This window comes from Thunnus maccoyii, chromosome 12 (genome assembly GCF_910596095.1).
Source record: "Thunnus maccoyii chromosome 12, fThuMac1.1, whole genome shotgun sequence".
NCBI classification, from domain to species: domain Eukaryota; kingdom Metazoa; phylum Chordata; class Actinopteri; order Scombriformes; family Scombridae; genus Thunnus; species Thunnus maccoyii.
This window is the reverse complement of record NC_056544.1, coordinates 17,899,963-17,916,358: the sequence shown is the minus strand read 5'-3', so window position 1 is coordinate 17,916,358 and position 16,396 is coordinate 17,899,963. Positions and strand designations below refer to the sequence as shown.

Sequence of the window (16,396 nt, the reverse complement as noted above, 5' to 3'; positions counted from 1 at the left end):
CTTTAGCTGTGCACTGTAATATAGAAACTTATAGGTTTTGTATGAAAAATCGTTATCTGTAGCTGTAGCTGGTAAAAAAAAATGCAATATTTCCATCTGAAATGTAGTGGAATAGAAGTATAAAGTAGCAGAAAGTATAGTACAAGTACCTCAACATTGCACTTTGATACAGTATATATGTTGTACTTTTTCTTACAGTATATTTAACTGACAGCTATAGTTACTGGTTACTTTTCAGATTTAAATTTAAACTATCCAACAGTATATAAAGAAGTTCAAATTAGCTTTAAGTATATTTTGCTGAGTACTTCTGCAGTACTTCAGTTAATGTACTGTTACTTCTCACCACTGTTTGGGTGACTTGTGCACTCAGTCCTGTGAGGTAAAACCACAGATACAGAGATAGTGATTTGAATGGCATGACAGGTCACAATAAAGCGCTACCATGTTCTTTGATGGCATCTCTGAATGACATTCGACAGGCAGCGGGGGAATTTAGCGCTTTGAGGACAGAGGAAGTAAGCACACAGGAAGTGTTCACACACAGGGCCACTGTGCGCCTGCATGGCCTCTCAGGTGGCTCTTCTTGAAGACTAGGGTCTGTCAGCACCAACCAAACCTCACTTCGGCCTATATCACAGTTCTGAAGAAGACAGAGACACTGAGAATTACTTAGAAACAAGCACACAGTGACCTAGAAAGCATTAATGTAAAGGAAACACGACATATCGAAAGCTTAGAATGCAAAATTTAGACGTAGATGTTAACTTCTCTGTCTAAGAATCACCTGGAAATAGCTTTGATGAGATTATTCATTCAGCAAGCTACAGACAATGCTGGTTTACGACTGCAAAAGCATTCACAAGTGTATCTCTGTTTCCGTGGTGTTGAGCATGTGGCAAAGTCCACCACTTTGTTCTGATCTACTATCTCATCTTGGTCAAAGTTTAAAGGTTTCACCAATCAATGGTAAAGAACAGCCGGGCCTCACAGATTGTCATACACCCAGCGATATGAAGGCTGGTCTCTACGTCAAAGCTGAATCTTATCAGTTTGTTGGTTCAAATGATCTCTAAAAGATGATTGAAGAGCTTCAGAAGACACAATGTTTATTTTGTTCTTCTGACTAAAGTAAAATTAAGTCAGTGTTTTTGTGCTATAAGAAAAAGAAAAAGACACAAGTACCTGTATTCTCTTGTATATGACAGTGGCAATAAAACTGCAGCGATGGGTTTTGAGCTCACTCTGAAAAAAAAGTTTAAGATTATTGGCACCCACAGGCTTATGACATGACCCACTGAAGATAAGCACATTTTTTAAATTTCTGTGTGCAAACATTTTCACCTGCAGCACGTCTCGTAAGGTTCGTTCTGTGGGGGGAAGGTAGAGCGGGGACACAGCCTGCTCCTCAGTGGGTTCAACTGAGCTCTCCTGACCTGACAGCAGGTAGCAGAAACTTGGAGCCGGACCTGGAGGACGGCTCTCCTGTAATAAAAAACAACAACAAAAAAACAAAGACAGGACACTTTTGAACACTCTCCATGTTAAAGAAAATGTATTGAATCCTGAATTTCTATCAGTTATCCTCAAAATAAGCCATTCTTCCCCATCAGATCATTAAAGACTTAAAGGACTAGTTTGACATTTTAGAAAATGTGCTTATTCACAGGAAGTTCACTGACTTCCTGCAGTTTCCGCTGGTTGCCCGGCAACCTCACAGTGACAACAACACCCTAGGAAGTCACTGCGCCCAACTTTTACAATTCAGTTTTTGTACAAATTACACAAACAAGATATAAAATGTTAACTGGTGAGCTTTAGAGGTGCCAATAGGTAGGTTTTGCTTTCGGACAGAGCCGGGCTTCCTGTTTCCCCGTTTCCGGTCTTTGTGCTAAGCTAAGCTAACTCACATCTACCTTGCATCTGTTCCTGGTATCGATCTTCTCATCTACATCTTGATGATTCAAAGCAAAATGTTGAACTATTCCTTTAATATAATTGTCAGCACTTTTGAATCAGTTCAACATTTTAGACGTATTCTCTGGACATGTGCAGCGATGGTGCATTTCTGTTTTACGGCAAAAAAGGCTGGATATGAACGCAAATGCAGAAAACTAAACAGTGTTTCCTATTCAAATGAATGTATTAACATTCCTAATGTAGTTGAAATGATTAGTTGATTGATTAATATCTGCAACTATTAATAATTAGATAAACAAAAATGCCAAATATTCCCTAGTTTCAGCTTCTCAGTTGCTTTTCTTTCTTCTCTAACAGTAAACTGAATATCTTTAGTTTCTGGTGTGTTGTGAGACAAAGTAAACTATTTGATTATCGATTGTTTTCTCGACTAATAGTTTGATCTGAAAAATGTCTGAAATGAGCGAAAAATGCCTAAATGACATCCTCAGATTGCTTGTTTTGTCCGACCAACAGTCCAAATCCCAAAGATATTCACTTTACAATGATATAAAAACGCAGAAAAGTAGAATTAAGAAGCTGGTGCCAATAAATGTCGAACAATTAATAGATTATCAACGTAGTTGTCAATTAAGATCGACTAATCTTTTAAAATTGTTTCAGCTCTAACTTTGATGTCTCCACTTTGGGCTTTTAGCCATTTTGCACATTCAGATTTTACAGACCCAAACTAAGGCCTCATTTGGTGAAAATGCATGATTTGTGCATCGGTGAGAACTTACACAGGACATGCTGGGTGTGTTTCCATGATCTTTAAGAGGCATCAGTGGGGGCCAGAGACAGTCTATCAAGCTGAAAAGCCTGCTGCGCCTGAGAGTGAGACAGAAAGAAAGAAAGAAAAAAAAAGGAGAGTAAGGAGAGGGGCACTGAAGAGGGGGGAGAAGGAGAAACTTGTGAATAAGGGACTTCAGTGGGAAGATAGGGAGCTTTCACAGCCTGTTTCACTTCCACTGAAACACGAATCTGTTAAGACAGAGCTTGTTTTAATGTCACATAGAATTAACAGAGAGCATGCTCGGGCTGGCAGATCAGATACACATAAAAAAAACTGCTTTTACAAGCAGGTTTTGAGATACTGAAGGGTGGGAAAACAGTTCACACCCCATGTAAATCACGATACGATTGTGGTGCAAAAATAACAAGGTTTAGAAAACCAATCGCGTTAAGTCATTTAATGGCCTCATTTATAATGCCAGATTTTTGACATTTGCCTTCTCTCACCACGATCTAAATCTCACTAATGACAGACTGAAATCTGTTCATGTTCTGTGTGTTTTCCTGATGTTTCACATACGTCAATCTGATACTGGAAGTGAGGATCAAAACTCCGACAGGACACATCAATCTCTTCACATTCATTGTCTCTTTTCTAAGGAGTACTTGTTGAGTTCAGGGCGGCCGGTCAATGTTACTTATTCATCCATGTGGGTGCTGTCATATCAGCCAGTGGTTAACAACCTGTTAGTCAGCCTGTAATCAAGGGGTTTCTTTGTTTGGAACCGGTTCTGCAGCCCATTCAAGTCCAGCGAGGCCTGTTCAAGGATGAGTAACAACAAACTAACAGGACTCATTCAACTCAGTGATTCTGATACTGAGCTACACTTGCTTTGCAAAAAAAGTTGACTTGCGTTTGTTTCACAGCTTTAAAAAAAGCTATAGTTTGTGGTAGCTGGTGATCTTTAAATATTTCCCTTTATTGTTGTTCAGAGATCTGAAGTGTGGATTAATGTTTACAGGTCTAACTTTTTTTTATATAGTTGGCACACATCCAAGAATAAGTTTCCTTAAAAAAAAAAACTCTTTCCCATTATGACAATATTGACACATCTCACAGGCGCCAGGGTGGCTTCTGATCATTTGCTTAGAAAACCAACTCAAAGAATGAAATAGTTAAAGGAATAGTTCAACCTTTTAAGAAGTACACTTATTCGAGAGTTAAGAGTTAGATGACAAGACTGATACGGATCTCATGTCGTGAGAGCTATTGATCTTCTCATCTAACTCAAAGGAAGAAAGCAAATTATAATATGCTTGGAAGTCCAAATGCTTTCTAAGAAACTGAGAAAAAATGAATGCCTGATTTAACTCCAGCAAACCTCATGTGTTTTTCCACTTGAGCTAATAAGACGGCCCATGTTCGAGCACAGAAGATAGCCCATCCATCAAAGTCTGACCACAGACAACATTATAGGCTACAGTGGCATTGAAAATACCAAAGATGTAAACATACCCCCCAGCTGGTCTCTAAATGTTCCCATGTCAGTTCTTCTAACTGCTTCTAATCTTGGATCCTGACTATGGAAACTCACAAGGGACTCGAGAGCGTGCACCCCAGTATCACTTTACATGTAAACAAAGTAGCACTGGTGGCAGGACAACATAATCAGGTTTAAATGAGCTGCAAACATTAAATTCTCGTTGTACTGTAAATGTGGGCAATAATGTTTGAGAAGAGTGTTGAAAGATAAAAAACAGTTTTTAAATATTGGAAGCGTGTCGTCCACATGTGTGTGATGGTTTAGTTTGAGGCTTGATAGCTCAGAGGCCACTTTACTGGTATTTCATATCAGGACTTGGCTATCACAGACATTTACCCAGGGCTGTTTTCCCCGATGGCTAAGCAGTCAGATAAGATAACTTAACATATAGAATTAACCCCTATCACAGATATAATACAGCAAAGTAATCAGTGTTGGTCGTAGGTTGAAGTTTACCAGGTCAAAAGCTAACCGGGCTCGGAGGGTCTCACCTTTCTCGAGTGACCCGCTGCACCACTTTAATGCCTCTCAGCACACAGGTCTTCCCCTGCCACATCTGGCAGTACCGGTGCAGGTCGTCTTTGCAGGACAGGAGATGGAGCTGGACCACGCTGAACATCCCGTAGCTGTCCTGGACAAGCACACAAAGCCTGGGGGGAGGAAACATGGAGAAAAAAATGAGACTAGTTTGCTGATCTTCACCTTATGTTGAATTTATGTAGTTGCTTTTTCACCAAATTTTCATCAGAGAATACCTGTGTATTTCAAAAGAAGTTCTGCATATTTCATTATGTGAAGGAAAAGGAGAAGTTATTTACAAACAAGCTCCCAAAAATTTAACGAGGCAACGTTTCGACCTTCAAGGTATTTGTCGGTTTTTGCTTGAGGACTTTGAAGGTTGAGTTATTGACTCTTTTAACCTTTAAGTCAACATGGACAACAAGTCCAAACAGTGGACGTTGACAGTTGAGATTTTTTTTTTTGTCAGTGGATTCATTCATTCATTTTTGGAGGAACTTACACTACTTACAGTATGCAGTTTGCTTTTGTATTTTGTTTTACTTTTGTCTTGTAGCTGCACCCTACTGGATGTGCATTATCAATCAATCAATCAATAAAACACATAAATGGTTTAACTACCAGGTTTTGTGCTAACAATCAGATTTTCACACAAATTGTTGCATCATTTATTTTCATTTTTTATATTTAATATAGACACAGATTAATTCCCTGATTAAAAAAAACAAAATCATGGGGCATATATACAGTGAAGTTTTTATGGAGATGAAACACAGCAGTGGAAAATAAATCCACATAATTCAACTACCACTGCTCCCAGTGACACAGTAACATTACACAGTTATGGTATAGTGCTGACATTTGGAAGTGTTAAAGCCGGTGGCTGGTTTGACTGGCTGCTGCTGACAGAAAAGACCTTTGGCCTACAAAAAGTTGTGAAGCAGTGAACTGTTGTGTATTCCTGCACTCTGCTGCTCCCAGTGAGCAGAGAGCTGGAACTGCTATAGGCTCCAATATCTCAGTCCGTCAAGCCCAGACACAGCCCTGAGAGTAAACAGCAGAGTTCATATCCCCTGGTTAGACAAGCAACGGCTAAGGAAGGAGGAGGAGGAGGAGGAGGAGGAGGAAGAAAAATTCAGGGAAGAGGGAGGAGGACTGTCAGTGTGCCCATCATGCATGTGCGTGCATGCATGCGCACATCCCACACATTGGGAAAGTTTCGAGACTGTTTTCAACCACCTGATTGGGCCTATAAATGGCTTCTGTTGGTTAACACGGGGTCTGTCTGTGTTTGTTTTGAGAGACCTGGAAATAGATACCTAAATAACATTCTTGACATGACTTTTGGTGGCTAGGCCAATGTCTAAAACCAAGATTATTCCCAGTTGTTTACTTAATTCACAATCCAAAATCAGACCTATATAACATCCTAGTGAAACAAAAAGTATGCACTAAAATGAACTTTCAGGCTTATGGATCTGTAAACACAAGTATAAAGCAATGTGAACAGATCTCAATCTCATCTTACATGCATGGTATTTATCAAAGCACAGAGCAATCACTTAGTGACACCGTAGACACCTTGTCGAGTCAAACGAGAAAAGCCCTCAGGATGAAATTTAAATCCTGAAACAACCTTTCAAAACACAAAATATTTACTACTGTTGGGGTGAGTAAGAGGCTACTGAATCCTGTAATGAAAAACTGTAACCAATAGGGCTGCAACTAATTACTTTCATAATTGATTAATCAATTTTAATTAAATCTATAAAATTTTAAAAAATGTGAAAAAAAAGAGAGCCAACAGCAACATCTTCATGTGGCATATTCTGTCCACAAACAGTCCAAATCTGTATTTTCATTTACAATGATAGAAAATAAAAATATATCAGCAAATTCTCACATTTGAGCAGCTGGAACAAGCAAATGTTCATCGTTTTTGCCTGATAATAATACAATGCCCTGTGTTTTCTTGTAAACAAACAAACAAACAAACAAACATTATGAGTATTGATGTTTCCTTGAAGTCTAACTAATTTCAGGTGCGTTTTCTTCCTCATAAAAACATTTTCAAAGCTGATTTTTTTTTTTAAATATCTTAACTCATGGATTGTTTACATCCATCTTTGCTTGCTGGCAGTTTTTTTACTCCTGCCTTTGTTCACATATTGCTACGTGTGTTGAAGGTTTGGGCTGATGGGCGATGCCATCGTCCATCGCCGATGGCTGACAGTCATCGACCAACCATCACACATCGTGATGTAACCCCCCCGGCCCCCCGCGTCGTCTGTCCATCTTTTGCGTAGATTACATAACTCTTATTGGCTTTTTACTCACAAAGCTTTTATTGCACTTACAGTAACACAACAAGTGTAGTTAGTCGTCATCACGGCGACCTGGTTCACTGTCTCTCCTTGTTTTGCGGTCATTTATGGTCGCACTGAGTTTCTCTCCTCTCCTCTGTTTCACCATGGACGGGGCTCAGTGCTCCATGCGTGTGAGTGTGTGTTCGCTGAGCGGAACAGAGGAGAGACAGTGAACCACGTGAAGTACTCGAGTCGATGATAACTACACACGTTATGTTACTGTAAGTGCAATAAAAAGCCAATAAGAACAATTTATTCCCCCCCTCTGATATCATCGTCCATCACGATGTTTCACTGTGGACATCATCATATGCTAATTCTGTAGACAACCCTTGCCACACGCTTGCTCAAGCATCCTTGTGCACAATACAAACAAAACAGGGACTCACTAATAAAAAAGTTGCTCCAAAGCACTACTAGTGGTCAAAAACTCCACACGACACCTTCAAGCATTCAGAAAAAATGTTGGTAATTAATAACTCTTTACAACTGACTAATAAGTTCATCAACTAATCATTTCAGCTCTAGTAACCAATTAGGACCTGTTTACCTGTGACCAACTTTTTTGTAATATATAGAATGATAAAGTTATTAACAGCCTTAAATATTAGAAAATTATTCAAAAGACAACTACAACTAAATTAAAAATACTGTTCAATATTCTGTACTTAAACACTGGTTAAACTAAAGGAAACTAAGAGTTTACAACATTAAAATGATACTGGGATAAATAAAAAAAAACAATATTTGACACTACTTAAAATATGAATACAGCTGCTAGAGTCACATTCAGGGAGGATAAATATACAATTTCACTTTTGGAGTGACAGTGGAGCTTGTCTGAACTTGAAAAAAATTATGTTAAGTATGAAATCTGATAGGACACTTGAGAGATTACAAAACAAAAGGGTGGTGATATGGTACCCGCTTGACATAAACAAGCTGGTAACACCTCCCCACTCACTCTTCCCGTTTAGCCCTTCACAGCCCCACTTCCTCAAACGGCGACCTCTCACTCCTAAAAATCTTCTGCCATTGGACAGTTTCAGTTACAGGCCGTTTTCAGGAATTTGTTATTGTGAGCAATCACAGAATTCTCAGCAACCCAGGTTTTCTTCCTGGAAGTACGATCCACTGAGCCTGTGCAAACACACACACACACACACACAGAGTCACACTGTGTGCGCATGCAACAGCCCATGCACATGCACATTACTTGGCAACACACTAAGTAAGCGACCCACACATTAAGAATACAGCAGAGAGGCCTCATTGGTGGGGGGTGGACGGGCGGGATTCCTTCCTATGTGTTGTCCACCAATCAGTGCAGGCAGAGTGATAAACACGGTTGTAACAGGATCCTTGCAGCACATTGTGTTCCTTCCTCACCAAGAAAAAAAAAAAAAAAAAAAAAAAAACTAGCCTCTCCTCACTTCCTGCAAACAGTTAATCTTCTTGTTTATTCTACTCTGAATTTACGGGAACCTAACATCTTCTTCAGGCATAAATATCATACTGGCCTCTCTCCCCTGTGTATGTTAACACAGAGGCTAAACAACAAAAGGATAAAATAAGCATGCTGACCAAAGGAGTGAGTCATAGAGGCTGGGGACACAACATGAGAGGTACAAACTGTCCTTGTCTTTGTACAGAATGAGGCCAGTGGGCTGCAAAATAAACTACCCTCCTCTCCGCAGAGCAGGCATGCATCCTGGAAAAGTACTATAAGTAACACAATGAAGTAAATGTAAGTGAATGTGCACTGTGCAGAAAAGCAAACCAAAACCTCTCATGAGAAGGTTTTAAAGTTAGAAAAGTGTTACTTAGCACTTTACGATGTATTTTAGATTGCAAGAACAATACAAAAAAGTGTTGAAAAGTGCTGACAAATAATAAAAATTAAGGGTTGAGGGTCAAACTATGACTTTCTAGTCATCTGTGGCATTAAGCAGGCAGGATCATCCAGGTATTCTGGTCTCAAGTTCTCATGATCACCTCCTAACTTTTACCCCATCTCCATCTATTCACTAACTCAACCTGTTGAATCTGTTTAAGAGGGAAAAGGAGGGAAAGTCAGGAGTGTTTCCGGTCAGAAGGCAGCGTTTGTTTACCAGCCGCAGAGGCAGCATGGCAGGAGCAAGTGTCACATTACAACCGATGCTCATTTAGCCACTTAGCTTGTCAGCTGAACGGGGCTCTCCTCCCTTAACCGCAGGGTGCCCCTCAGGTGCCTTCTGTCCCTGTCCCACTCAGAAACCAATACCTTTATTTTATTACTCAGCAAAGGACAAAAACAACAAGCCCAGGGAGGGCCGGGCAACTAAAGGTCATGCTCGCTGGCTTTGCTTCAAATAGCACATTCAGTGATTCATTAACTATAACAAGACCACTTGAGTAAACCTGTATGTCATTTGAATGATCCGGGAAGCTTTGAACAGCCCAGACTACAACTTAACTACTGTTGCACTATTATAAACTCCACTAGATCTGAGATGAAAAGTCAAAATATCAATATTTTAAGTCATTTTCTGAAGCAAAAATGCCAAAAACAAAACTGGTTCTAGCTTCTCAAATGAGAATTTTTGCTGGTCTGCTTTCACACTAAAAACCTGTGTTAAAACAATGCCGGGCGCTGCGTTGGCAGGGCTGTGTTTAGGGCTGCAACTAATGATTTTTTTTAGTATTATTGATTAATCTGTTGATTATTTCATCCATTAATTGTTTGGTTTATTAAATATCAAAAATGGTGAAAAATACAACCATTACAATTTCTTAAAGCCCCAAGTCCCAATTTTTCACAAATTAACCGTTAATCACTTAACCACCGAGAATATTTCTGACCGGTTAGGCATGTTGGAGGCTCTGACACTGAGAGGATCACCAACCCGTGGATACAAAGAGACACGACGGATCCATTTTACCAGCCTGCACGACAGCTAGCAGCTAGTTAACATGGCTAGCATCGTTAGCATAGCCGTACCATGTGTAGCCCACATTTATGCCTTTATTAGTTAGTGGGCAGTAAGGAAGCAGACAGGAAGCATGGAGAGAGAGGGAGATGGGTACGACATGCAACAAAGACCCCTGGCTGGAATCGAACCGGGGACATTGCAGTTATGTGGCGTGTGCTGTGGCCACCGCTACAGAATTTTGAGTGCCATTGCTAAAATTTCACAAGATCATTAATATCAATGGGCTACTAATGATCACTAATCACTCACACACTGTGCGGGCAGGGTAATACCCTTCGTTAGCGTGAAATTGTTTTGAGACATTCTCTCTCTCCTCATTCTTCAGAGGACATCTATGTGAAAGGTATCACTGCTGTTTGAACATTAAATTATTGTACATAATTTGCACACATACACATAACAGTGCATCATTTACATACATGTAGTAGTCAAACAGACAAAAATGTGAGGGAAGCACTGATATGAAAATTCTTGATACCAGTAACAGATGTCAGTACTGTTAGTTGGTCATTTATGCCTGTTTGTCCATTTGTCTTTCACCTGCTTGAACACAGCTTACCAAGGAACACAGTTTCACTCAGGCTACACAATAACCTCCCACTACTGCTGCATTTACATAGTTTCTATTGTTTACACCTCCACAATATTCAAACTTTAAGCCAATTTGAATTTTAAAATATGATTTTCAGCTCATTTGAAAAGATGATGATAGTGTAGCTGTACAAGCCTAAACAGACTATTCTGTGGCTATAGTGAAATAAATATTTTAGAGCTGGTTAATACAACAGCTCTAAAACAATACATTATAGGAAGGCTATAACTTAATGCTATGATGACCTAATAACAATACAGGCTGAATATGAACATGGCTGTTGAAACTGTAGAAGCAATCACATCCCTCCTTACATATTGGACTTCATTTGCAACGGTGGGGTTTTCCTTTCCTTGAAATTTTCTTAGAGTAGGCAAAGTTATAGATAACAGTGCCAACACACACGCCTAGAAAGTTACCAGGAGGTGTGTGCGTGTAACATTATTTCGGCGGCACATGCACTCACTTTTTTTCATCATGCCATGATCTGCTCCTCTCATTATGGTTACAGGTTTGGCTGCAATAATAATTATAAAGACAGTAAATCTGGGGCAGACGGACGACATAACTTTAAGTTACTTTGCCAACTTAGATGTCTGGTGAACGAGCAAGCTAGCTTGCAAATTAAGTATCCTTAGGCTAACGTTATCAACGTTAAATATTTTCCAGGTTGGCAGGTCTGCGTTAACTGAAATTAACTCAATTCACAATTTCAACTTTCCACATCCACACAGGTCTGTTTACCTCTGCAAAGGAATTAAAGAACCGTCCTCATTTGAGGAAGCGGCCAGCTGGAGTGAGGAAGGGGTACGTGGGATAATAAAATCTATGTCGATTTGCAGTCTCTTAAGATGACGTTACACATTTGTCAATCGTGATCATCCCTGCTTGATATGTGAAGGCAGGGGGAATGAATCCAGCACTATGATTGGTCAAGCTCTTCTTCTTTTGCTTTTCGGCAAGCTAGATGCTGCTGCCTCCTGTTGTTAGACTTGAGTACTGAATGTGCACAATTGAACTCACAGGTGTCATCAGCTTTTGTGTAGTTTAGAGTGACAAATTGTAACAATGTGCTTAGATGTCAAAATGCGTACCTGCTACGCAAAATGTGTACAGGTTGGCAGGTCTGGAATAGGGCAGTGTGTAATGTGTGTGCGTAGCAAGTGTGTGGTTGAGCGAGCCGCAGAAAAGTGACAGTGAATGTGAGCGGAGCAGAGGAAAACATTAGCAATAAGTTGTCACTCTGGCAGTAAATGTATAGTACAAACTACAGTGTGTCAGTTAACAGATGCTGCAGCTTCTCGACTGTAAAAATCTCATCTGTTGTTTCCCCAACTGATGGGAAAGTGAAGAGGGTTAGCCCCGAAGTTAGCGACAACAGGCTAGCCTAACCTGACCAGGCTCACTTATGGTGGACTGACCTTAAAGATGGACCAGCTATTCTCATTTTAGTGTCAATCTCAGCTGCTCTTAAACAGAGAACGGCACAAAGCAGTGAACCCAGAGGAAACACTGAATTTTTTATCTTTTGTCCCTGCGCCTGTTCGACTTTGTCACCAAACTGGCCTCATTCAAATGAATGCTCTTAAGACTGTATAAACATGTAAATTTTGGCTTTAGAAAATTGTTATGTGCAATTTTTCCACCACTTCCTGACAATTTAATGGCCCAAATGACTAATCTCAGATATTAATCAATAATGAAAGTAATAATTAGTTGCAGCCCTCATCTCCACATCACTGGACTTGTTTTATACTTAATTTTATCAAAATAAGACCGATAATTGGACATATATAAAATATAAGTAACCAGGGTTCCCACACCTTCTTGAACATCAAATTCAAGGACTTTTTCCAAGGACTTTCCAGGCCTAATTCCCTCAAATTCAAGGATCCAACACAGCATAGTGTGAGACACGGATCAAGGTTAATTACTGTTACAACACTGAATTGTTATAATGAGAACTCACAGGCTTTACAGAAGCTCACAGACTATGTGGTCTCTTTCCTTCTCTAACACAACACAGCAAAACAAGATTCTATTCTTGCACAAAATATACAAATTCAAACACTTTCAATGACCCATATCTATTTATGTCTGCTTTAAAAAAAACTTTCATGGCCTGGTTTTTTTTTCTTCTCAAATTCACACACTTTCAAGGATTTCCAGGACCCGTGGGAACCCAGAGTAACTCTCACTCTTTTTCAGTGAACATGAACGTGCTGTATAGGCGTCACCTTCTGGTTAAGCAACCAAAGCTAAAACAAATCTGACCCAATTCCACACAACTATACACTTTTTGCAATGCTAAGACTGAGAGGCTTGACATTTTTACAACTATATAAAATGTACTTGTGGTTTTGTTTAGAGCATTAAGGTAACAAAAGCTGTTGCAAACCTGTTCCAACCCAGTGGAGTATGAGCGGGCAACAATTCAACTCTGGCTTGCTGGTGCACGAGATTCTGAAAACATCATGCTGTCTTTCCCGAGAAATTAGCCAGAATCGCTCAAGGAGGGGCTGGATTCAATTAGAAATGTTTGTGTCCTTTGTCAAGCAATGCCATATGGCTAGAGACAGTGTGAGCACTTTGTGGGGCCTGCTGCGCTCTGAACAATAGCTCGACCACTGAGACACTCTGTGCCACATGCAAGGCCTGAGACCAAGGAAACCAGCATGCAATCTTTACAAAAAGAATAATTTATATTGTAGTGCAGAAGGATACACTCAGATAAAATGTGATTCATCTTTTCCAGTCTCTTTTGGCATAAAGCGACAAACCAAAGGCCTCGCTGGGCTGCCAATTATCAACTAGTCCAACAGTACCTGGTTTTGCCTTTCTCTGCAGGAGGAGCTGAGGAGGACCTGGAGGGAACTCTGAGCTTTAGGCCGGACACAGGGGAGCAGTCAGGGACAGGGATGGAGTAAACTCTTTGGACCACCACCACCACGTCCTGGCCCACAGAGCCAGCTTGGCCAAGTCCTTCAATAGCTTCCAGGAGAGAGAGACAGTGTCTTGTCAGAACACCTGAGCCTCCAAAACTGCACAGAGCATCGGGGACAGCGACCTGAAGGGGATGAAGACGTGAAAATGAGACAAACACTTCAAGTTTATGATGTACAGCAGCCCCGTTGGAACCATAGACAAACAGTTGTTTACATGAAGGTAGATTTATATTCCTATTTGACTCGGTTTTGCTTCTATTGTATGTAAACATCATGAGGAAAGTTCTTACTCTGTTTATGAGATGCACAGTTAACATTCCTGCTTAAAATATTCTTAAATAAAGTTCTCTTACATATTGTTTACAGATAGTATTATGCATATAGTTTATGTCAACAAAAAGCATGGCAGTCAGCAGTATTTCTTAATCCTCTATATGTGGAAAACCCAAAAATCCCAAACACCATTAGTCACTTTTAGTCACTTTAATCGTTTTAGACATTTCAGTTCGGTGAACTTTAACTTTAAGATTTAAGGGCTGAAACGCTGTTAATAAATGAAGTTTTTGTTTTGTCCACAGTTAGAAGAACTGCAGTGATGTTTATCTTGTGTATGAAATCTGAGAAAGGGTGTGGTACTGGGCACCATGTTTTCTCAGAAACTTTACTTCACTGATCGCTGCCAGAAGCACTTGACTCATTTATTTGCTAAAAGCAAACAGAAATTCAGATTTAAGAAATTAAACATACATGTAAACCAACCCCTTATGATATTCCTGCAGTAGAGATTGAATGCACCTGCAACTTAAGTGATGTGGTTTGGATGCTCCACCGAGACTATTTATTGTTCTGTGTGTAAGAATATTGTAACATGAACCTGATGAACTCCTGTGGCAAAATAGATTATTCACAGATTTGCACCTGTAAGCAACTAAACCTGAATAGAGTCTAATGGCAGGTAGCCAAACTACTCTGCACACAACATGCGGTAGCTGTCATCACCTGTCACCTGTCTTATTGTGTTGTGTGTTTATAAATGTTTACAGTGTCATGAGTTTATAGTTGTTCTGAAAAGCCACAATCAAAGATGGAGCAAAAAGTGGGTCATCATAGAGAGGGGAGGGGGATTGGGAAGATGCAATATTATTTAATTACGGGGATAACGGTGCATATTTTCAGTTTTACAGAAATAGTTTGAAGCATTTTTCCAGAACACACAGATCTATCATATCAAGCAGCGAGTGCATTCTGAATCGGGGAATTAAAATGTTAGGCACTTAATTCTGACGTGGACGCAGCACTGCCAGCACACACACCTGTTTAGCATTGTTCTCTTCAGTGGTCCTGCAAACCTCCAGCAGTCTGAATGTTCGACTCAGAGAGTATGGCATGCACCTCCCTGCTGGGAGCAGGCCTCTGGGAACAGGCTCGTCGGCTGGTTTGGAAGCAGAGTAGACTTTCTGGCTGAAGTGTGTGCTCAGAATGATATCACAGCTGAAACCTTCCACGGAAAGACTTTGCCTGCAAAGAGACAAAGTTCATCAGTTTCGGATTGAGAGTATAGCAGTTTATTCAGTGCTATTGTTGCGTGCTACTTCTCGACTCTGCGCTTTCTTATTGCAAAGTAAAAATAACCGGTTTTGGGTCTTTGCAATAAAATTTAACATCTTCAAAGTGTTGGGAATGTGATTAAACTGACACAGCAGATGCAAAAATGTCTGATTTAACAGTAAAGGGAATAGACTGTTGCACAAACTTAGGGGGGCTGACAGCTCGGCACTGTTTGAATGTCAAACTCAGATAAGGTACCAACCACCTCCACAGGTCTGTTTAACATGTACCACCCAGCACAGAGCTCGAGTTCAAATACGTTAACCTCCTCCAAGACAAGTCAAACTAACATAACGGATGTGTGTGTGTCCTCTTTTACAGCGGTAAAAGATACATTTTCCATGTAATTGAGCTTCTTAAAAGGCTAGACCTCACAGCGCTGCACAGCTCGATTAAAACACTTTCCAAATGTGACATCATCTGTGGAAAAATACTTCAACGCCCGTCACAAACAGGCTGAGAGTGTGCTGATGAAAAAGACCAAATCAGACACATGGGCTGCAAAAAAAAAAAACTCTACTATGTGTGACCTGAAGTGCACTTGTGCTATTCTTTAATTTTACCGTTGAAAGCTTAAATTTCACTTCACTGTCTGTGCCAAGAAGATGATGCTGAACTGATCCATGAAATCTAAAGTAAAACATTTCTGGTCAAGTGTTTCAGCTCTTCAAGACAAATAACACACACCTGAGTGGTGCTTCTCCTGAGAACTTGAAAAACAGCCAGATAATTATATGGCATGCTGCTATGTTGTGGTAAGTTTGAATTACAGCTTAATTTTTCCCACATGTGACATGGATAATGGTGTGATGTCTTATCACTGACTCAGAGCCAAGTGCACTCGCTGACTGAAACTGCCGTTCATGTCACAGCTCGTCTCAGACCTGCGGTGATAGTTGAATCACAGGAATCAAACACGCAGATAAAAAAAAACAACATACAACTTGTTTAGATATAGAATAGAAAGGGGAACATTATTTAGGAGTCAAATTATTATATACATTCAGTTTATTATGTTTAACAGAACAATAAATCCTACTTTTGTGATGGTTATAAATGTTAAAAAATATATTGTGGAGGCTGCAGTTCATTGTATTGTGTTACACTGAGGAATGTTTCTAATATTAAGTCTACCGTCATTAATATAAACAGGTTT

At 40.0% G+C, this 16,396-nt stretch overlaps 1 protein-coding gene across 1 annotated transcript in view; it reads right to left on the bottom strand.

The window, feature by feature from the left end:
• Positions 1-16,396, bottom strand: part of spidr (scaffold protein involved in DNA repair) — a 33,783-nt gene that overhangs the window by 4,505 nt on the left and 12,882 nt on the right. Inside the window, exons 9-15 of the mRNA XM_042427845.1 lie at positions 14,946-15,150; positions 13,513-13,754; positions 4,730-4,888; positions 2,703-2,790; positions 1,345-1,485; positions 1,186-1,245; positions 445-643 (exon numbers count right to left, since the gene is read on the bottom strand). Of these exons, the coding sequence (XP_042283779.1) occupies positions 445-643; positions 1,186-1,245; positions 1,345-1,485; positions 2,703-2,790; positions 4,730-4,888; positions 13,513-13,754; positions 14,946-15,150 (1,094 nt within the window). The remainder of the gene's footprint in view (positions 1-444; positions 644-1,185; positions 1,246-1,344; positions 1,486-2,702; positions 2,791-4,729; positions 4,889-13,512; positions 13,755-14,945; positions 15,151-16,396) is intronic.